Genomic DNA, 23,105 nt, shown 5'->3' on the forward strand with positions numbered 1-23,105 from the left:
ACATTTCTTTTAAGACAATAAATGTCCAGACTGTAGTCAAATTGAAGTTTATGTTTTACTATGATTTGGATTTTTTCCAAAAAGAACAAAATTTTCTATATAGCATAAAAATTCATGTATCAGAAAGACTCAAAAGGCTGTTTTTCACTTTGTTCAAGTTTTGTTTCCAGGCATTAAGTGTGTCATACAGTTGTTGCCACTGCTGTTTTCCAAATGTCCGATGTGTACTGTGACTAAAAATTGAAAAATTAAAAACAATGTTGTTAGTCAATCTTTTATCCTTCTGGCATTCTTTTACAATACTACACACTTGTATCTAGCCAAAAACAAGGTTAAATATACATAAAAGACATAAGCTTCTAATTCTCTTACGCTTCTAAATTATTTTTTAAAAATCTTTACCATATTGATGCTAAACGTTCTATTTTCCTGAACTACTACACCAGACACAAAAGTCATTAGTATTCTAGCCAATGCTGAGCCATTAAATGAAATGTGCTGGAAAATAGGACTCTTTCATTAAATAAGCTAATCACATTCAGTCTGAACTTTAATAAAATTATGATAAATAGCAACTATTTAACTACAGTCAACTGGTAAGAACACCACCTTCATTCTCTAAACATTTAAGTTGAAATAATCAGAACAAACTAAATTGTTCCACAAAATGCTGCAAAATCTTAAGTGTCTTACCTCACAACTACTTTCCTCTGGGTCTGATCAATTTTGCAGTAAACCATTTTAGTTCTTACCGCTGAAAAAAGATGGTTTACATGATATGTTATATGGAAAATTCCCAAGAAAAACAGCTAAGATATAAAACTAAGTAAACCACAATAAAACCTTACAATTTTCAAATATTTTACAAAGTGACTCTTTCAATCTAATAACAAGCACAGCAATGTGATGGAACCAAGAGGAAGGTCATGCATTTGTCCTATGGTTGCTGGGCAGGCAAATCTACACTGAATATCACGTACAGTTTTTATTACAAATTCTAAGTGTTCTCCCCTACAATCACATATGGGGGAGAATACTAATTTCCTACCTAATATTCTTTTTGGACCATTTGAGACTTAGAGCATTAAAAAGAAACCATGTCAACACTTCTGTACGTTTTATTAATCCTGACCATACAATTCCCCTAACTTTCAAATTTAAAAAGCCCAGAAAGAAATTTCTAACAATCACTTTATAATGCAATTATTTCTGGCCATTTGTCAAAAACATAATGATCAATATTTACAGATCATTTAATATGTGCCAAGCATTGGGCTAAGTGCTTTACCTGCATTCATTCATTTAATCCTCACAACTACGTAGTAACTCCTACTTTTCTGTTTCACAGAAGAAGACTTGGCCCTCAAACTAGGTCTGATACTTAAAATCTAGGCTCTTAACCACTGTACAATACTGCCTAAAGGCCTTTATTCTGTATGATTTCAAGGGACAGAACACCAAAAATCACATAGCAATTTGTATTTCCAGTGAATTTTCACCCTGCTGCAAAAATAGTCTGCAAATGTACTAAACATACACATCTGCTGTAAGAGACTCTAGCTTTGTTAGCATATGACTCAGTTTCAAGATACAAACTCTTCTATTCGGCAAGGTAGAAGAGAAATTCTAGGAAAAAAATGAAAATGTTCTGCCTTACCATCAATAACAAATGCTTCAACATCATCAGCTCCAATCTGAAGTTCTTGCTGCATTGTATCAAAAGAAATTTCTTTATTTTCCACTGCCATTCCCATAAAAGTAAGCAGTCTCATTTTTGCCATATTCTGTTCATGTAATAGACCTGAATAACACAGGGGTAAAGCCTGATGAATATCCACAATAGTTAAAGATCTGAAGAATCACAACTATTGTGTCAAACTCTTGTGGAAGTCACTGTTAGAGCACTTACAGAGTAATTCTGACAAAGCTGCTTATATCTGCAAACCATAAACTGACCCCATAAATAAATTGTGGAATATTACAATTATTTTTCTAGAACCACATTTCTTTACTACTACACTGCCACAGGTGATAGGTTCAAAATTAAGAACTTTGGATAGGAACAAAGTTATGGGCTACAGGGGCACCTGAGTGGCTCAGTCGGTTAAGCACCTGACTTTGGCCAGGTCATGATCTCACGGCTCATGAGTTCGAGCCCTGCGTTGGGCTCTGTGCTGACAGCCTGGAGCTGCTTAGGATTCTGTATCTCCTTCTCTCTCTGCCCCTGCCCCGCTCATGCTCTGTCTTTTCTCTCTCAAGAATAAAATAAACATTAAAAAAAAAAGAATGGGCTATAAAATGGTATTTTTTAAGCCCTTAAAGTTCTGCACATTTTACACGTTTTAGTTATACATTTTAGGAGATAAAATGTACAAAGTTCATTTCATAAGAACATTTTTACTTAAACTTTTTATTCTTTGTTCTCTATTTAAACACAGGATTCCTTATCTAGTTTTTGTAAACATGAAGCCTTAAAATATTTTCATATACACTCAGTTACAAAAACATTCCATTTCCCTTTAGGTCACTTTGGATTTAACACTTAAGTCAAAACTGCAAAAGTGTGTTTATCATTTAACAATTACAGGCTGGGGCGCCTGGGTGGCTCAGTCGGTTAAGCGTCCGGCTTTGGCTCAGGTCATGATCTCACAGTCTGTGAGTTCGAGCCCCGCGTCGGGCTCTGTGCTGATAGCGCAGAGCCTGGAGCCTGCTTCAGATTCTGTGTCTTCCTCTCTCTCTGCCCCTCCCCTGCTCATGCTCTGCCTCTGTCTCAAAAATAAATAAAAACATTAAAAAAAAACAAAAACAATTACAGGCTACACTGATTAGTACTAGATGAAATGGAACAGTACCATTAACAAGGATACTTGAAGTAGAAAACTACAAATAATTCAAATTCTGCCTTATAACTTCTAATGAAACCTGCTGTTACAATTATTCAGATCACAAACAACTGCTAAACCCAAAAGGAAACTTAACAAATTACCTAGTCCTGATGCTTTCACTTTAAAAAACAAGAAAATGTGAAGAGCGAAGAGATTAAATGACTGACGTGTAGTCAAAGTGACAGTACTAGGCTTAAAAAATACATCCGCTTATAACATAAACAACTAATAAGCAAATAAATATTTACAAATCCTGAATATTCCAATTATTACCTGCTCCTAAGTGGAAAAAGCAGAATTATAACACAATATCCTACTTTCCTGATTTGATGCTAATTTATTAATTATATAAAACAAGCTTCCTAAATTAATCTAAAATTACACATTCCTTTTCTCTAAAATTTCAAATAATGTAAACTGAGCAAATGATCAATCATGTACCCTCTAATAATTAAGAGCCTCAAGTTTCTATTGTTATAAAAGTTCTAAGCACTCCATAAATAAACTTGAAATTTATAACATATATTAGCAGAAGACAAGGGAAGCCCATTAATATAGGACATAATCGTCTGTTAATTAGCTGTAATTATGATGCAGGCTTTCTATTTGGCACAGATTCAACAAAAACATGATCATAACTCAAATGAATGAGGTATCCAAGTAAGTATTGCTAACCGGGTTTAATGGAAATCTACAAGCATCAAAAAATCAATTAGTGCACATTAACCCTAATTAACAAATGCAAATTAGATGCTGATTAAGTTTCTGAAGCAAGAAGGTAGCAACTGTATAACACCAGATTACATGTAGACATGTTAGGGCAATTCAGTTGACATAAGATAATGCTTACTGTTGGCCCAAGTTGTCAGTGTTAATAAAACAAAGTGTTTTTGATAAACTGATGCCACCTGTAGAATCCAGATATTCGTAACCAGACTCTGAGTTGCAATAAATGTTAGTAATACATGTAAAACCAAAAATACACACATTTAATAAGATGTTTTGCCTAAAGTATCTTTTACAAATTTCTAACAAAAGATCGCTAATTTGCATACATGTTCAAGAAACTAACGGCAAAATGGAGAATTTGATTTCGAGTTGGCACCATAAATTAGAAATGTTACTCTATGTTCTTCCTATCACAGAGAACTACTACTAAATATTTTCAAGTACAAGAAAATTCTTTAACATTCCCAGTTCTCTGGGTACACACAGTTCTCTTTTAGTATAAAATGATAGATACTCCTAAAGTTTCTAAAATCTTTTCTGACATAAATATACATATAAATAACTCTTTTCTACTACCCTCTGTGTAGTTACAAGCTTGCCATATATTTAAAAATTTATCAGATAAATGAAGATTATTTCTAGAGTGAATTATGTAAAACCTGATCTGTCTTACACGTGGAAACTGGCATTTAAAAACATATCAAATTGATGATACTTTAAAACAAGACCCAAACTTAAAGCCATTAGAACTCTTGTTCTCAAAATCAAAACTATTAAGCCAGTGAAGTATGAGTTAAAGACTTGTAGAAAGCTGTGCTTTGTTTCATGAAACTAGAACATTACCTTTGAAGAGGAAGTCACAGTGTTCTGTGTCATATTTCAATTTTAAAGTTATAAAAAAATCTAATTTTATGGAAACATTTATTCATTACTAATATGTCAAAACCTTAATGCAGTAATAAAAAAATGTGCATCATTGAGCAATTTCTGCATTGTCACTGACCCTTGTCTTAAAATGCTGCAATATAGAAAACGTAATTTTAATGCATGCAATAGCTTATGAACCAGTGCTCCTATGAAACAGTCAATTACACATCAATGGGGGAGTGTCAAAGTGTTAATTACTACTCCTTTTCCCTTGGTGCGTAAATAAAGAGGTTGCTGACATTAACATTCCATCACATAGCTTCATGCCACAAAACAAATTAACTGGGACAGAATGTGGTTTTCTGGGTCTAGTGCACCTGGCAAAGCATTCTACACAAACACACTTGCATCTACTTTATCTTGGTGTATTTCAAATGCCTTATTATGTTCAGAATAATTCAATCTTCCCCAATTCCAATGACTGCAGAAAAATGTACAAGGGATAGAAATTAATGATTACCAAATTGAGGACTAATAATATAATCAAAATAAATTATAAATGTATTTTTCATCTATGTCCCAAACTAGGAGACTAACAATTCAATATTAACATGGAAACTATAACCAACCTCTAAAGTATTCTGATTATTGCCTAGTAGAAAAACAAAGTACCTTAGTTTCATAGTTGACTTCACTCTCCAAAAAATGGCCGTTTTAAAACAATTTAAATCTGTTCAACTACAGATTTTCTAATTTTTCTCTTTGAATTTTAGTATGTTAAAATCATGCTCCAGAAGGAAATAAAATACTGAATGTATATAGAATTTGCTCAGTAAGGGTAAGATTAAATTCAACTTAACAAACACTAAGCTCTGATTATCTAGAAAGAAAACTCAAAGATTAAAATCATATAAAGCTAAGACTATGCTGTCTTCAACAAGCTGTAGTTAAGAAAGTTTCTCCCATCATGTAACTTCATTTCCAATTCCATCTACAGCTTCACTTAGATCTGCCTAACAATACCATACACTTCTAGAATTTGTTAATGGGTGGGGTGGGTGTGCACCAAGCATACAATATATTAGACGGGGGGAAAATCCCATTTGCTTCAATTATGTAACTATGGCTTCTTTTTAAAAAAGCCCCAAAATGTAAGGAATAAAAGGTCATTTACAAACAAATAATTTGATTTTAAATAAAGCAGCTTTAGTCATAAAAATTTTGTGAGCTATTAAAATGAGTACATCTAAAAGTTGCCATTATGATCAAACTAATGGTGATCCCTGAAGTTGCTTTTCTGCTCCATCCCCATCCACCATTTACAAACACATATATCAATGGAACTACTTCTATTTGAATCTCCTCTAAGCACCTGCTTCTTGCTAGAACTTTATCTCAAAGCAGGCTGGTCTAGTAGATCTAGAAGAAAGGCCTAAAAGTCCAAGAAGTTCTTATGGAGAGAAAAAAAGGCCCAGGTTCTCTGATTCCTAGTTTCATGTTCTTTCCACCACAAATGCTACCCTTTACACCTCCTTGGTTTCCAATTCCCAATTCATTCTGAGTAATCTTTTAAACTGTCCACCTAGGTTTGTTGTTGTTCTATCATACATGGTTAGGATAATCTATACAAAAGGCCACAGTCGTATCTGCTGGATCTCACCGTATATGTGAGCTCAAGAACAGCATGTTCCCATTTTTCTTTATACCCTTCCCAAGAATAAACTCCAAAACTTACCAAGTGAATCAATGAAGTCTTTATTATTCTGATAAAACTTGACATACGATGCCAACTTAGCACTCACAAAAATGGTTAAAAGCTACAGACAGAAAATAAAGATATAATATTCAATACAGAATCAAGATTTATACTCAAGATATTTTTAAGGCACTAAATCTCAGCAATAAAACTCTCTATGCTTCTTTTAGTGCAGAAATATCAATCTATTTGATAAAATTACCATTTAAACCATTTGCTTTCATTAAGACACACTTAGATGAAAGAATCAGTAAATTCAGTGAGCTCGAAGTGATTTACCCTGAGTAGTAAAGGCATAGTATAAATGGAAACTAACCCAAAATGTCTTTATTTATACTTGTACTTGAAAAGTGTGTTCATGTGTTTTTAAATATCAGATTTATGCTCCTAACTGGGGCTGGCTGACACCACATACAAGAAGAAATTTGTATTATTTAAGTTCATAACAGTCAGGCAAGTAAGGAGATGAAGGAAAGGGAGAAAGAACAGGTACATTCAGTGACTGGAAAAAAAGGCTGGTCCTAAATTTCATTCTGTTCCTCATATAAAAAGAATAAACCATTGTCTTCCCAGATCTAACAGTCATGCTCATGAATACAAGGAAAAAGAGCTCCGCTTTAGTATGTTACATTTAGAAAAGAATATTTTCCATATTAAAGTACTTACATCATGAATAAGCTCGCCTTCCAAAAATTTGACTGGTTTTAAAGTGAGAAGATGGTCAAAAAGAAATGCATTTGGATCTTTCAATGCTCGTACAATACACCTTAATTATAAAACAAAAATACAAGCTCAGTCCTGAGATTCAGGAACTTTTTTCCAACAGACTGCAAAATATATTTAATTCAGTAAAATATCTAAGAGTTCAATATATACACAGCATAAAAAAGTTACCGGATTGGGATTAAAACCGGCCAATAAATCTATTTGTCAGGTATATCTGTTTTAACAAAATAAAATAATAAAGTAGTTGCAGACAAAAATGTAGCTGGAGAGAAAGCATGGCCAAAGTAATCAAAGAGTAAGCAAAACAGCAGTGGCATCTTACCATGTGCCAGACACTGAGTTAAGTGCTTTACATGCATTACCTCACTTGATCCTCGCAATACCCCGGCAGACAGTATTATCATGCCCATTTTATCAATGATGAAACAGGCTCAGAAAGAACTTACCCAATAAGTACTCATTAAGAGATGGAGTATTTGAATGTAGGCAGTCTTAACCTCAGTTAGAGATCTCATCCACAAACTATACTTTCTAGCAATACCTATCATGCACAGATCCCTGTGAAGCCACAACCTATAAAGAAGCTATTTCCGTTTTCTAGATTTAAGAAACTGATTCTATTATTGCTACTAAATAGACCTAGGATTGTTTGAAGCCCTTATTCTCATTAGCAATGGGCTAACTTTTAGCAAGCCACCAACTTTTCCTCATCTACAGACCTTAATATTAAGGTAAACCTTAGATTAAATTCTACTTCTCAGGTTGGGGTGATGACACCCATACCAGCCATACCCTAAACAGAAAATACCATGTGGCTATTCCACATGCGATCTATGGTTATTCCAATACCAAACCATGAATTTTGGTAGCTCTGGTGGAATCACCACAGAGCACACAGTACCAAATGGCTCTGGATCGCTGAGAGATGCAAACATGATTTCTGCTGTATGAGAAACACGGATGCTCAACCTCCAAGCTCCAGGCAGCCCCCATCAGAATGTGTTTAACATTACCTGTGGGCATCAACTCGAGCCTGGGAAGCGTTGTCCTCTGTGTAACTTCCCAGCAATTCCACCATGACTTTTGAAGCAGCATCACTAAAAAGAAATACTGCTTTAGGAATTTCAGAATATCTTACTGTCATCCATTCACTCAAAAATATTTACTATGTGCCAAGTACTATGCTGATGATAAATACAATGGTGCCCCAGAGACATGGTCCCTCTCTCTATGGGAAAAATCATGCAACTTTCCTTCTAGTAGGAAAGACCAAAAACTAAGGAAAAATTACAAGTGCCATGATGGTAACCACAAAACAAACGAACAACAAAGAAACAGTAACAGATACACAAAGAGTAAAGAAAAAGGAATCCAAGTAGATCACTAAAGAAAGCCAACAAACCATGAAAGAACAAGGACCAGAGAAAATCTGTAGAAACCACCAGAAAATAACAAATTGGCAATAAATACATATTCGTCAATAATTACTTTGAATGTAAATGGACTAAACAAGCCAATCAAAAGACACAAGGTGACACAGTGGATTAAAAAAACAAACAAAACAGGACCCATCTATGTGCTGCCTATAAGAGACTCATTTCAGATCACAAGGGCTTGCAGACTGAAAGGGGATGGAAAAACCTTTAACATGCAAATGGATGTCAAGAGAAAGCCAAGGTAGCATCAGACAGAACTCTTTAAAAACAAAGACTGGGGGCGCCTGGGTGGCTCAGTCAGCTGAACGTCCGACTACGGCTCAGGTCATGATCTCATGGTTTGTGAGTTCGAGCCCCACGTCAGACTCTGTGCTGACAGCTCAGAGCCTGGAGCCTGCTTCGGATTCTGTTTCCCTCTCTCTCTGCCCCTCCCCTGCTCACGCTCTGTCTCTCTCTCTCTAAATAAATAAATAAATAAACATTAAAAAAAAATAAAAACAAAGACTGTACAAGACACAAAGGACACTACATAATCATAAATGGGACACTCCAAGAGGATATAATAATTATTAATATGTATGCACCCAACATGGGAGTAACCAAATATATGAAACCATTAATAACAAACATAAAAGAAAGAATCGATAGTAATACAATAATAATGATAGCAGGGGACTTCAACACTGCACTTACATCGAGGAAAAGATCATCCAAACAGAAAACCAACAAGGACACAGTGGCTTTGAATGACACACTGGACCAGATGGATTTAACAGACATATTCAGAACATTCCATCCTAAAACAGCAGAATACACATTCTTTTCAAGTGCACACAAAACATTCTCCAGAATAGATCACAGAATAGACCACAAAACAAGTCTCAACAAATTAAATTAAAAAGAAGTCGAAGCCATACCATGCATTTTTTTCTGACCACAACACTGTGAAACTAGAAATCAACCATAAGAAAAAATCTGGGAAGAGCACAAATACATAGAGGCTAAATAACATGCTACTAAACAATGAATCGGTCAACCAAGAAATCAAAGAAATCAAAAATTACATGGAAACAATCGAAAATGAAAACACAACAGTCCAAAATCTCTGGGATACAGAAAAAGTGGTTTTAGAGAGAAGTTTACAGTAAAACAGACCTACCACCTCAAAAGCAAGAAAAATTTCAAACAAGCTAATTTTATAACTAAAGGAGCTAGAAAAAGAATAAAACCCACACCCAGCAAAAGGAAGGAAATAATAAAGATCAGAGCAGAAATAAATGATATAGGGGCACCTGGTGGGCTCAGACTAAGCATCCAACTCTTGATTTTGGCTCAGGTCATGATCTCACGGTTCACGAGTTCAAGCCCCACATCAGGCTCTGCACAGACAGCATGGAGCCTGCTTGTGATTCTCTCTCTCCCTTTCTCTGCCCCTCCCCTACTTGCTCTCTCAAAATAAATAAATAAACTTAAAAAAAAAAAAAGATACAGAAACTAAAAAAACAGATCAACGAAACCAGGAGTTGGTTCTCAGAAAAGATCAACAAAATTGATAAACATCTAGCAAGACACATTAAAAAAAAAGAGAGGATCCAAACAAAATCACTAAGAGGAGAAATAGCAACCAACACCACAGAAATAAACAACTGTAACAGAATAGTATAAAAACCTGCATGCCAACAAATTGAATAACTGAAGAAATGGATAAATTCCTAGAAACATATAACCTACCAAAACTAAACAAAATTTGAACAAGACCAATCACCATAAATGAAACTGAACCAGTAATTTTAAAACTCCCAAAAAACCAAAAAATCCAGGCCCAGGTGAATTCTACTGAACATTTAAAGAAGTATTAATACCTATTCTTCTCAAGCTATTCCAAAAAATAGAAAAGGAAAACTTCCAAATTTATTCTATGGGCTTGATACCAAAACCAATAAAGACATCACATATACAAAAAAGAAAACTACAGGCCAATATTGCTCATGACTATAGATGCAAAAATCCTCAACAAAGTATTAGCAAACTGAATCCAACAATACATTTAAAAAAAAAAATCACACTCCGGGGGTGCCTGGGTGGCTCAGTTAAGTGCCTGACTCTTGATTTCAGTGCAGGTCATGATTTCACAGTCGTGAGATTGAGCCCCACACAGGGCTCTATGCTGACAGTGCAGACCTTGCTTGAGCTTCTCACTCCTCTCTCTGCCCCTCCCCTGGTCACGTGTGCATGCATGCACATGCTCTTTCTCAAAATAAACAAACAAAAAACTCATACTCCGTGATCAAGTGGGATTCATTCCAGAAATGCAAGGGTGGTTCATATTTGCAAATCAATCTGATACATCACATCAATAAGAGAAAAGATAAGGACCATATGATCATTTCAACAGATGCAGAAAAAGCATTTAACAAAATACAACATTCATTCATCATGAAAACCCTCTGCAAAGCAGATCCAGAGGGAACGTAACTCAACATAATCAAGGCCTCATATGAAAAATCCACAGCCAACATCATACTTAAACGGAGAGATTTTCCCTTAAGGCCAGGAACAAGACAAGGATGTCCACTCTCACCACTTTTATTCAACATAGTACTAGAAGCCCTAGCCACAGTAATCAGACAACATAAAAAATAAAAGGGATCCAAATTGGTAAGGAAGGAATAAAACTAATTTGCAGGTGACAGACACTATATATAGAAAACACAAGACTCTGAAAAAACTATCAGATGGATAAATAAATTCAGGAAAGCCACAGGAAACAAAATCAATGAACAGATATCTGTTGCTTTCATATATACTAATAATGATGCAGCAGAAAGAGAAATTAAGAAAACAATTTACAATCATACAAAAAACACTAAAATATTTAGGAATAAAATTAGGTGAAAAATCTGTATTCTGAAAACTATAAAACACTGACAAAGAAATTCAAGATGATGCAAAGATATAGAAAAGACATTACATGCTCATGGGTTAGAAGAACAAACACTGTTAAAATGTATACAACCCAAACCAATCCCCACATTTAATGTAATCCCTATCAAAATACTAACATTTTTTACAGAAAAAAATTTTTTTTACAGAACTAGAACAATTCTACAATTTGTATGGAACCACAAAATCCCTGAGTAACCAAAGCAATCTTTAAAAGGAAACTAGAAGTATCACAATTCCAGATTTCAAGTTATATTACAAGGTGGTAAGAATTAAAACAGTATGGTATTGGGAAAAAATGATAAAAAAATAAAACCGTATGGTACTGGCATAGACACATAGATCAATGGAAACAGAAACTGACAAATAAACCCACAATTATATGGTCAATTAATCTTCAACAAAGGAGTAAAGAATAACCAATAGGGAAGAAGACAGTCTCTTCAACAAATGGTGTTGTGGAAAAGAGCTACATGCAAAAGAATGAAACTGGACCACTTTCTTAAAACCATACACAAAAATAAACTCAAACTGGATTAAAAGTCTAAATGTGAGACCTGAAACCCTAATACTAGAGGGGACCGCTGGAAGGAATTTCTGACAGTGACTGTAGCAACATTTTTTAAGATATGTCTCCTGAGGCAAGAGAAATAAAAACAAAAATAAACTGATGGGACTACATCAAAATAAAAAGCTTCTTACAGCAAAAGAAACAATCAACAAAATGAAAAGACAACCTATGGAATGGGAGAAGATACTTGCAAATGACATATCTTTTAAATGGTTAGTATCCAAAACATATAAAGAACTGATACAACTCGACAACCCAAAAAACAAATAATCCCATTAAAAAATGGTAAAAGCTTTCTCCAAAGAAGACATACAGATGGCAACCAACACATGCTCAGTATCATACATCATCAGGGAAATGCAAATCAAAACTACAATGAAATGTTACCTCATACCCATCAGAATGGCTAAAATAAAAAGCCAAAAAACAAGTGTTGGCGAGGATGTGGAGAAAAAAGAACCCTTGTGCACTGCTGACGGGAATGCAAACTTGGTGCAGCCACTATGGAAAAACGGTATGGAGGTTCCTCAAGAGGTTAAAAAGAGAACTACCCTATGTTCTAGCAATCGCACTACTGGGTATCTACCCAAAGAATACAAAAACATTAATTCAAAGGATACATGCACCTGTATATTTATAGCAGCATTATTTACAACAGACAAACTATGGAAGCCGCCCGTGTCCATCAACTGATGAATGGATAAAGAAGATATATGTGTATGCATGTGTGTGTATGATATATTACATATACATATGTGTATATAATAGAATACTGTTCGATTGTGTGTTATATAAATAATACACACACAATCGAACATTATTCAGCCATAAAAAAGAATGAAATCTTGCCATCTGCAATGACATGGATAGAGCTAGAGTATAATAATACTATGTAAAATAAGTCAGAGAAAGACAAATACCATATGATCTTATGTACATGCAGAATTTAAGAAACAAATGAGCAAAGGGAAAGAGAGAGAGAAACCAAGAAACAGACTCTTAACTACAAACAAACTGATGATTACCAGAGGGGAGGTGGGTAGAAGGATGGGTGAAAATAGGGGGTGAGGATTAAAGAGTATACTTACCATGATGAAAAAAATATAAATTGATAGAACACACACACACACACACACACACACACACACGTGCTATGAAGGAAATAAATGGCGATGTAAAAGTAACAACACAGCACAGACAGGAAAGTACACAGGGAAAGTCTCTCTCTGAAGGATTGATACAGAAGCTAAAATCTAAAGGATATAAAATAATTGGCCATGAAAAGTGCTGGAGGTGGAGGGTTAGATAATTTTCCAGGCAAAGGGAAGACCAAGTACAGTATAAAGTCCCTAGGTGGAAAAAAAGTTTTGTGCCCTAAAAACCGTTAGGAAAGCATAGCTGTAGTAGAGCCAACACCATATATTCAAGTAACTTTACTAAAAATAGTCTTCCAGTTAAATTATCCCTAAAACTGTGCAATTTTAACTGCAGTGAAAAGCACAAAATGCATTCATTCAATTTAAAGTCTTGGAAAATGTTTATCTTCACCCTTCATTTCTTCCTTTAAACCGATGAATTTTCAGACAGTTATAGAAAGCTAATTGGGAAAAGTCATTTTTTTTTGTTTCCTAAAAACACTTCCACACATCTGGATTCAACTTGGGTACAATCAGTAGGAGCTGTATCATTTATTTTAAAAAGTTAAATGGTATTTTTATTTTTTTGAAAGTTAAATGGCATTTTAAAACTTCCTACAAACCTAAGGTTTATTAAATCATACAAATGTAAATATAAAAGTAGTTAAATGGTAACCAGCATCTTAAATATAGTGAAAGAACTGTAAGAATTCAAAGAAAATTTTAAAGAAAAATTGCATTTTACTCATTCATTATTTTGTGACACTCTATAAGCACATGTGCATTTCATTTTCCAGTTTTAGTAGTCACAGTATACTTCAATCTAATATATCTTACCAGCTAAAGAAATCTAACTTTACAAATATCAGATAAAATAACCCATTTAAAGTACATAGTATCTGACATATAAGGACTCAAAAAATGTTACACGATTTGCACTCATCAACCACCAATATAAATAAAAGGGCAAGGTGAATCTCAGAATTCTAATTCAGAAGCAGGAAAAAAAAATTACATTTTACGTGTATTGGGCAAAACCCAAATCTTAAAATTTAAAAGAACAGTGTGACGGAAACTTTGTGTTTAAATAAAATGGCCATCCTCTTGTCCTTCCTTAGGGTGAGTACTAATTATCCATCCAATGCCCATAATGCGCCAAACACCTGGGGAATACACAATGGTTGACAAATAAGGTTCCTAGCCTTCAGTGAGTATACAACCTCACAAACCTTTCAACAAAGGGTGTTACATGCCATGATAAAAGTAGAGGGTGCTGTAGAAGAAAGGCACCTAACCTAAACATGACAATAGTGTTTTAGGCAGAGAAACAAAGTGGAGTATAGGTCTAGACCAAGGGCAGGCAAACTTTCTGTGAAAGGACAGACAGTAAATATTTTAGGTTTTGTAGGCTATATGGTCTCTGCTGCAACTACTCAAGTCTTGGCAAAAGCAGCTGTAGAAATATGTAAATGAGTAAATATGGCTATGTTCCATTAAAATTTTATGGACACTGACATTTGAATTTTGTATAATGTTAATATGTTATAAAATATTATTCTCCCTTTGGTTTTCTTTCTTAACCATTTTAAAACTATAAAAACCATTTTTAGCTTGGGGACCATAAAAAAAAAGGTGCCAGCCCCTGGTCCAGACTACGAAAGAGAAAGGTGCTTCTGCAGTTGACACAGGTTCACTAGGTCTCGGGTGTGATAACCAAGAAGGCTGTGTTGGGGGGAAATGCAAGGAGGGAATATCCATATCAACAAAACATAGTTTTTGTATGTCAATGCACCATACAAAAATAGCATGCCACCAGCCCCAAATTACCTCAGTAGATAGGAGCCCAGGTCAGAAAGGTTTTGCATGCCTATGAATTTTGTAATGTATCCTGAAGAAAATGTGCTGGAAGTTGTGTTTCACAAAATCATGGTTACAGACTGGAGAAAATAAAAAGATTACACTTCAAAATGTCTCAGGAACATAAAGACTAATTTAGAAAGTAAATGAGGGGCGCCTGGGTGACTCAGTCAGTTGAGCGTCAGACTTCAGCTCAGGTCATGATCTCGTGGTTTGTGGGTTTGAGCCCCGCATCGGGCTGTGTACTGACAGCACAGAGCCTGGAGCCTGCTTCTGACTCTGTGTCTCCCTCTCTCTCTGGCCCTCCCCTATTTGCACTGTGTGTGTGTGTGTGTGTGTCTCTCTCTCTCAAAAATAAATAAACATTAAAAAAAAAATTTTTTTTTTTAAACAAAACTTTCTGGCAGCTGTATTAAGAAAAGGCTGTAGGGGGACAAGACCCCAAACAGAGACCATTTGAGAGACTACTTCAATAATCTAAGTAAGAAATAATGGTAGCTTGGACCATAAGGTAACAGTGGAAGTAGTGAGAAGTGGGTCTGACTTTAGATTTATCAGGGCTGACAGGATTTGATATTGGATCAGATATGGAGTATAAGACAAAAAGAAGAATCATGAAGAAATTCCAGCTTTGTGTTTTGATTAACTGGAAGTACAGAAATGGCATTTCCTGAGTTGGAGAAAATAAAAACAGATTTAGAAAGAAAAATCAATAGCTCACTTTTGCAGATGTTGTTTGAGATGTCTTTTCGGTATCTAAATGAAGCTGTTAACAGGAATAGATATCTGGAGTTCAGAGAAGAAATAGAGGAGATAAATGTGAAAATCACCAGTATATATACAGTATTTAAAGGCATGTACAGGCACCTGGGCTGCTCAGTTGGTTAGGCATCCAGCTCCTGATTTCAGCTCAGGTCATGATCTCATCGTGTGGGATTGAGCCCCGCATCAGGCTCTGCGCTGAAGGCAAAGAGCCCGCTTGGGATTCTCTCTCTCCCTCTCTCTCTCTGCCCCATCCCCACATTCTCTCTCTCAGGATAAACAAACTTAAAAAAAAATAAAAATAAAGGCATGCAACTGAATGAGAGCACTCAGGCCACAGCTGCTTTCTCCACCAGGTGCCCTCCAAAGCATTTGCAAGTGCATGGGAGCTACTACAGCTGTTCTAAGGACTAGGAGACACCACTAGCATATTAGTAGGTGAGGCCAGGGTTGTGAAATGCCTTGCTCTGAATGTTAACAACCTAGCAACACAAAAACTGTTTCACTCAAAATACATTTGGTACTCAGCCTCCCTCCCCCCAAATCACAGCAAAATCAGAAACAACATGCACAGGGAATGAATGTAACTGAAAAGAAAAAGTCCCAGGAATAAGTTATCCTAATGTTTAGAGAAGAAGGAACCCATAAACAAGTTGTGAACGAAGAGAAGAATCAAGAGACAGGAGCCCCTTGTAGATAAATGTAGAATCACTATGTTGTACACCTGAAATTAATATATGGTATGTCACCTACACTTCAATAAAGAGCGGGGAGGAAGAAGGAAGGAAGCCTCAAAAACCAACTGAAGACAGTGTTTCAAAAGGAAAGAATGATCATCTCTGACAAATGCTGCAGGTATTCTCTAGTATGTTAACACTGGGACAAGTCTAGTAGAGTGTATATGTCCTATTTCAATGTCTCTGAAAATTAAGTTTGGAATTCCTTAGAACCTTAGTCACTTCCCTTCTACATATAACAGACTAAAGACCTTCTGAACAGCAATCAGAGAAATCATCCAGTGAGTAGTCATCATCTCTGATAAGCGCTAGAAATTCAGAGGGAAACTGTTAACACTCATCATTTTAAATTACTCTACCAGAAAAAAGACTACCTTCTTAAAGGTGAGCTTGAAAAAGGAAAAGGAGAGAAGAATAATATCCAACTTTTAATGAGTGTTGTCTCAATGAGCACTTTAGATATTATCTTTTCAGCAACCCCACGAGACGTTAAGTACTTCTACTATTTCCACTTTGAAATTGGAAACTGAGGTACAGAGATATTAAGTAATTTATTTAGAATCATACAAGTAGAAAAGCCAAGACTTGAATCCTAGTAGTCTTGCTCCACAGCCCGCACATTTGAAATGTGAATGAAAATAAAGACTCTTTCTCTAACAGCTTTTAACATTCTCTCCATTTGAAATGGTGTTTGTTATTAACTACTTACTCTTAACATTTTACTGACTACAGGCTAGAATCCTGCCATAAGTGTGAGAACATATAACAGACAGTAGTCACTGATCAGAATGAAACAGGCTATTAATACAAGATCCCCTGCTTCTCTTATACGACGTCCCAACTTTCACAACAAAAATTTCCTTCTATATTGTTAAATTTAACAAAAACTGCAAAAAGTTTACATTACTTAACATAAGAGAAACTTTGTTTACCCTCTGTAATATACTAAATAACCAGCACTAAAAGCCAGTATAAAAACTGTGCAATAAAACTAAAGGGAAGGCTGTTTACTTTTTCTAAAAGTATTTAACCACTATGTGAAAAGAGAAATTGAAAAGCTAAGTCAAAAAAGTAAGATTATCTTTCAACATTAGTTCTGAAAACTGAGCCAAACCTATCATTTGGTAAGCATCCCAAAGCTGGGTATATAGAATAAGTACTTTGGGCATGAAATTAGCTAGGCTGAATTACAAGCCTTAGAAACCCAAGACCTTGCAGAAGCCATTTAAATAGGTACTCATTTAGTAGAGTCTATTGCAAAATTTGATCTCAGAAGTACTGTTTATATAAGAGACTTTGTGGAAACTTTGATAAACCCTCACTATCATTAAACAGAAGTGGGAGCACTACACCCCATACTAAGACATCAAAGCATCATTAAACACCTTAGTCTAAAGTTATATACAACTTTCAGATGAACAGCTGTACCATTTTTTGCAACAAAAGCAAGTTTTGCTTTTTAAAAAGCTGAAAGACGGGAAAAACTTTTAAACTTTGCAGTTATGTTTAACTTAGTAGATGAAATTTACAGAAATACATTTACAGCAACTCTGTGAAGAATAAAATAGAGCAAAATCACCCTACTTGTTTTTAAAAACAGCCTCAACTGCTATATTGCCTGTGAAGTTTTAAGTTAGTACACCAATTCTGAGTACCTTTTCTTACAATCCACAAGTGCCTCATAAAGGAGCCTTAAAAGGGTATGTTTCTTTTCAGTGGTGAGGTTCCAATCAGAAATCCATTTTCTAACCTACAAGATTAACAAAAGCAGGAAATTTAGTGAACACAGCTGAACATACTTTCACCATTTAAAAGATAACTTCAGAACATACATATTTGCTATTTACTTTAGCCATAAATTAAATCTATACTTCATATATGCAGAACAAGTATTCCACATAATAACTTACCTGATCCAGCTCAGTTGGAATATACTGGATGGCCCCACAAGATGCTGCCACTTTAATGAGGCTGCAATATACTGTATATCTTACAGGAGTATTCTTATCCATCCCATGGAAAAGGTTGCTTAGCCTGGTTAACAAACAAATAATAAAACAGTGTTTGAGATCAGCAGTTATGATGATTAAGTTGAGATTATTTGCTCTCAGGACAAATCTAAGACAAATACTATTAATACTTCACATTACAAGGAGGGAAATGGGGCACAGAAGGTTAAATGACTTGTCCAAGGTTACACTAATAAAAGCCACAGCTAACAGCCAAGTTCCAGAATTCTTGCTTTCAACCATTAAATGATAGTGACATAAAAAGAGACCCTTGAAAAACCAACCCTCTTTCAGTGCTTAACTTACAATTGCAGTCTCAGAGACGGGCGTTCACCTTCCCGAAATTTGACCAGCTTTTCACATAGGCTTTCAATCAGAGCTTCTTGCTTGTCCGGTTCCAGGATCAAGAGAAGTGATACCACGCTGTTCATCACACTTTCAACATCTATACATGTATGGATAACACAGTAGCAATGCTATCATACTTAACATGTCTAATTAAATATATATATTTCCAGTGTTTTAAAACACCAAAGACCATTAAACATAAGACACTTTAGGAAGATGGACCTGGCTACTGTAAAACAGTTCAATAATGTGCATTATGCTAAAAATATATTATATGTGAATTCAAATGAAACCAATTCTGTTATATAGCTAACATCCAGAAAGCAATTTGTACATTTTATTAAAGAAAAAAGAAATTATTATGTAAGGTTTGGTTTTCAACCAGTAGAAGACTGATTTACATGTCAAATACATGGCGTCAATTTTTATTGACAAAATATTCAATAATTTAGAAGTTATTGGTTAGGTCTTAGGCTAGAATGCTTTCCCAACTGAAAAAAACTTTTACATATAAACAGAAAACTATTTAAAAAATGAAACCTGTCAACTTCCTGAGTCATTGATTTTTGAGTGTAAGATACTGACTATATACCAAGTTTAATCTCAAACCTTAACTAAATAAAGATCACAAAATTCCCAACGTTCAAAATTTCCCATTTATGCCAATAAACAAGGAACTAGCCAATTAAGTAAATGTCTTTTAGATTACTTGAAATTATATCCCATTTGATATTTAAAATTTTCAACGTTTTATTTATTTTTGTGAGAGAGAAACAAGAGTACAAGTGGGGGAGGGGCAGAGAGAAAGGGAGACCCAGAATCTGAAGAAGGCTCCAGGCTTTGAGCTGTCAGCACAGAGCCCACGCAGGGCTTGAACTCACAAACCCTGAGATCATAACCCAAGCCAAAGTTGGATGCTTAACCGACAGAGCCACCCAGGTGCCCCTATCCGATTTGATATTAATATAAACCTATAAAAAGGCAAGAAGAGCTTCATTTTTCTTCAGTTCACCCTGAAATTATCAGTATTGAGTGTATGCACCTAACATTCAAAATACACAACTGATGTAAAAAAGATGTTTTATCAATGTAGCTTACTTCATAAGTATACAGATTTAGAATAAACCGAAAGTATATGCAAAGAGAAGATTAAAGACAAACAATGTTTAACAGTCCTACAACAAATACAACTTACGAGAAAAATTTAAAAGTAGATCCTTTATGATCAGTAAGAAATATTACAAAAAATTAAAAACAAACCTTTATCATCTTCCTTCAGACATACATCACAAGCCTCAATAATCTGAGCCAAATCTACATGAAGTCCACCTTCTGCGTTCTCTTCTGAAATTTCAGCTCCTTTAGATTTCAGATAAGCTCGAAGTTCAGCAGCCTATTGAATCAAGTAAGACTGATAAACATCTATAAAACCGGCAATGCCAAAATTCAAAATCCCAAACCATTCTTTTTCGGGGGGGGGGGGGGCGGGAGGAGGGAATGTAAATACTATACTTAACGATGACTTTAAATTATTATGCTGAAGTGCCTCTCCCCCACCTTAGGCCTCATCACAACCCCACAGGAGCCACAGATTTTCGACAAAACCAAGAGACTACACAAACCCACTATGGCCCACATGGATCACCTTCAGAATTTCTCTATCACCTATATGCTGTTGAACTTCCAGTGCATAAAAAACTTCTTTTTTGAGGAGCTTTTTTGAGGAGGGGGCTGTATGTGGAGGAGAATTAATCTGACCTGGTAAAAATTCAACTTGTTTTGAAGAAATGCAATTTTATTGCTACATAATATAGCTATCTTAAAAAGGTAGACATTTGCCATTACCTTGGCAAGTAGGTAATCATGTGTCAATAAAATGTCTGAGAACCTGAGACCAGCATTTTGGGAGACACAAAGATAAAAGCATGATGCCTTTGAATGGTGTCTTGAATATAATACTTTTCAAACTGGATCTACTTTATAACTAATCTTTTAGAATGCAAAATACATATCGGGATCAGAGAGCACCTCTGGACCTAAAAAAACATAACTACAGTTTCGCATTCAGGTATTCAGACATTTTCTATTCTAATGCATATATATTAATATTTAGTAAGTTGTTCTTTTGAGGCCTTGGTATTTATGGCAGCCAAACATGAATGTAGATGGTATTTAAAATAATAAAATGAAAAACTGAAACAGGGAGATGAAAGAATACCATTAATAAATATATAGGTATCACATTTTCTAAGCCCACAAACATGTTTGGCTGCCTAAGAAAAGTACATTATATCTGTAGGTCTGATGGTGTTACCCTTTCAGATAACAACATAGTAACTTCGCCTGTGAGTTGCTATTATAAACAAGATTTCATGAAACAAATGTCACCACAGAACACAAAAACACCACTGGGGAACATGTTTTCTATGAAGGAAACTGTCCAAAAAAATACAAAAAAAAAAGCATTCGTTCAGCTTTTGCTTTGTTGATACAAAGCAGATTCTAAGAATCATTCAATCAACAGTTTATTGTTTTTATCTGTCATGCTCACCGGCTCCAAGTGGCTGTAGAGAAGTACAAGTAAACGACAAAATTCTGAACTACATTTCTGAACTCTAATCAAACATAGAATTTGAAGTTAAATTTCTGAAGCAATCACATTAGCTACCTGAAAAGAATAGCTGGTGCCAAACTGTTGTATTACAAGAGTAGCATAACCTAAGTAGAAATGACACTTTAAAACTGAAATGTGGCCAATGACAAGAACTTCCTGTTCCCTGCTACAAATTCCCTCCTATGTTAAAATCAAATACTTTTTATGGGTAATCTAATAGCCAATTTGTTGCTAACATCACTCCATTAATATCCACATACGGTTTTTTTTCATGGTCTTCTACATTTTCCTTTCTAAGTGCTCAACTCCTTCCCTAGTCTTTTCTCCTCTCCCCCTTTCTTCGCTCTTCAGGGCTGAGAATGTGCACTTTTACCATGGGGGAGGGAGTGGGAATCCCATCTTAATTCCACGAGATATCTCAGGGCAGTAATGGCGTTTTCTTCTATGGAAACGAAATTTCCATTTAAGTGGAGTAGCAAAAAATACAAAACAACACTTGCGATTTCACAGAATACGGTTTTCAGTTCTACAAAATCAACTTAGTGAAAATACGTTTCATGTATGTTTTAACTCCCACCAACTAAAGTTTAACTTTTGTTATGGAAAAAAACTGAGAAATATTAAGCCATGCATACAAAAGACCAAGCCCGAAATAGAAAATTTTTAAATATTAGGATGGTTCACCAGATGTGAGGGTGAAACTGACGTTCTATTTTCAGTTTTCGTAACTCTCACTCCTGCACAAGAAAGAAGATACGGCCTATGTATAAAAGTAGGGTCACCTGTGCCTCTGTGATCGCATAATAAAACCATTTTCACCTTTAGTACAAAATTACTTTACCCTAGTCCTGCTAACGCTGTCTAAAGATTCGCCACCTCCCACTCCGGATGTGGCTGCATTTGGGAGGCGGAAGCAGACACCATTCCCAGTCAGTCAAAAAGTAGTGTCGTCAGAAGTGAATCGGGTTGGAAAAGTCCCGACGCCAACCAGGAAGCTAGCTGGGTGTAAAGTCTCGGGCCAAGCGCTGGAACGGGCGGCCGGCGTACTAATGCTACTCCAGGCCACAAATTTGCGCCTTGCCTCACGGCCTCCCTATTCGCGTGTGTGACGTGATGTGCGGCTCTCAGCTCCGCGGCGACTCCACGGGGCGGCGTCCCACCCGCCTGGTCCCGGCTCAGCCCCGACTCAGCCCTGACTCAGCCCCTCACACCCTTGAGGACTCCCCCAACCCCACCCTGACGGCGGTCGCGGCCCGGGAGCACACCTGATCTTCCTCACTGATATCAATGAAGGCCGGGACGCTCATGGTGAAGGCCCAGGCACCGCGATGGCTCCGCTCACAAAACCACGCCGACCGGAAAAGGGAGCTGCAGCGCGCTGAGGCGCCTCACAACCGCTTCCGGGTTACCCTGCGCTGATCTTGTGAGGCGGGATCACCGGGATGGGCGGGGCTACGGGGCCAATCCCACGGCACTCTGGGGCGGAGCAGTCGCGTTGGGGCGGGTTTCATAGGCACGCTCCCGCCGTCTTCGTCCGGGCGCCCTTGCTTCTAACCTCTAGGATGGTGTCGCTTGTTACCCTTCGCGTTAACTCCCGTCTTGCGCTTTAGCGCACCTCCTTTTTGAAATCTATTCGGTCAATAAAACCTGTGCTCAAAATAGTCGTTCTTTTGCAGCCATTCCCCTCTGCCAGCCAGTCTCCCAGACCTCACTGAAGGGTGCCTCGCGT

The 23,105-nt window shown here is 36.2% G+C and overlaps 1 protein-coding gene across 1 annotated transcript; it reads right to left on the reverse strand.

The window, feature by feature from the left end:
• Positions 1 to 36: 36 nt before the first annotated feature.
• Positions 37 to 22,800, reverse strand: EIF3M (eukaryotic translation initiation factor 3 subunit M). Its single transcript, XM_015066913.3, has 11 exons — positions 22,642 to 22,800; positions 20,023 to 20,155; positions 18,721 to 18,859; positions 18,316 to 18,439; positions 18,061 to 18,155; positions 7,977 to 8,060; positions 6,904 to 7,003; positions 6,217 to 6,298; positions 1,658 to 1,801; positions 694 to 754; positions 37 to 233 (listed from the first exon to the last, which is right to left on the reverse strand). The coding sequence occupies exons 1-11, from the start codon at positions 22,681 to 22,683 to the stop codon at positions 113 to 115; spliced, it is 1,125 nt and encodes a 374-aa protein (XP_014922399.1). The 5' UTR covers positions 22,684 to 22,800; the 3' UTR covers positions 37 to 112.
• Between the last annotated feature and the right edge of the window lie 305 nt (positions 22,801 to 23,105).

This window comes from Acinonyx jubatus, chromosome D1, assembly GCF_027475565.1.
Source record: "Acinonyx jubatus isolate Ajub_Pintada_27869175 chromosome D1, VMU_Ajub_asm_v1.0, whole genome shotgun sequence".
Classification (NCBI taxonomy): domain Eukaryota; kingdom Metazoa; phylum Chordata; class Mammalia; order Carnivora; family Felidae; genus Acinonyx; species Acinonyx jubatus.

Coding starts and splice junctions, on each gene's coding strand:
- EIF3M (XM_015066913.3), bottom strand. CDS start 22,683: ATGAGCGTCCCGGCCTTCATTGATATCAGTGAGGAAGATCAG. Junction 18,440..18,720: donor CCGTCTCTGAGACTGCAATT/GTAAGTTAAGCA, acceptor TTTGTTAACCAG/GCTAAGCAACCTTTTCCATG. Junction 755..1,657: donor TGAAGCATTTGTTATTGATG/GTAAGGCAGAAC, acceptor ATCTTTTTTCAG/CGGTAAGAACTAAAATGGTT.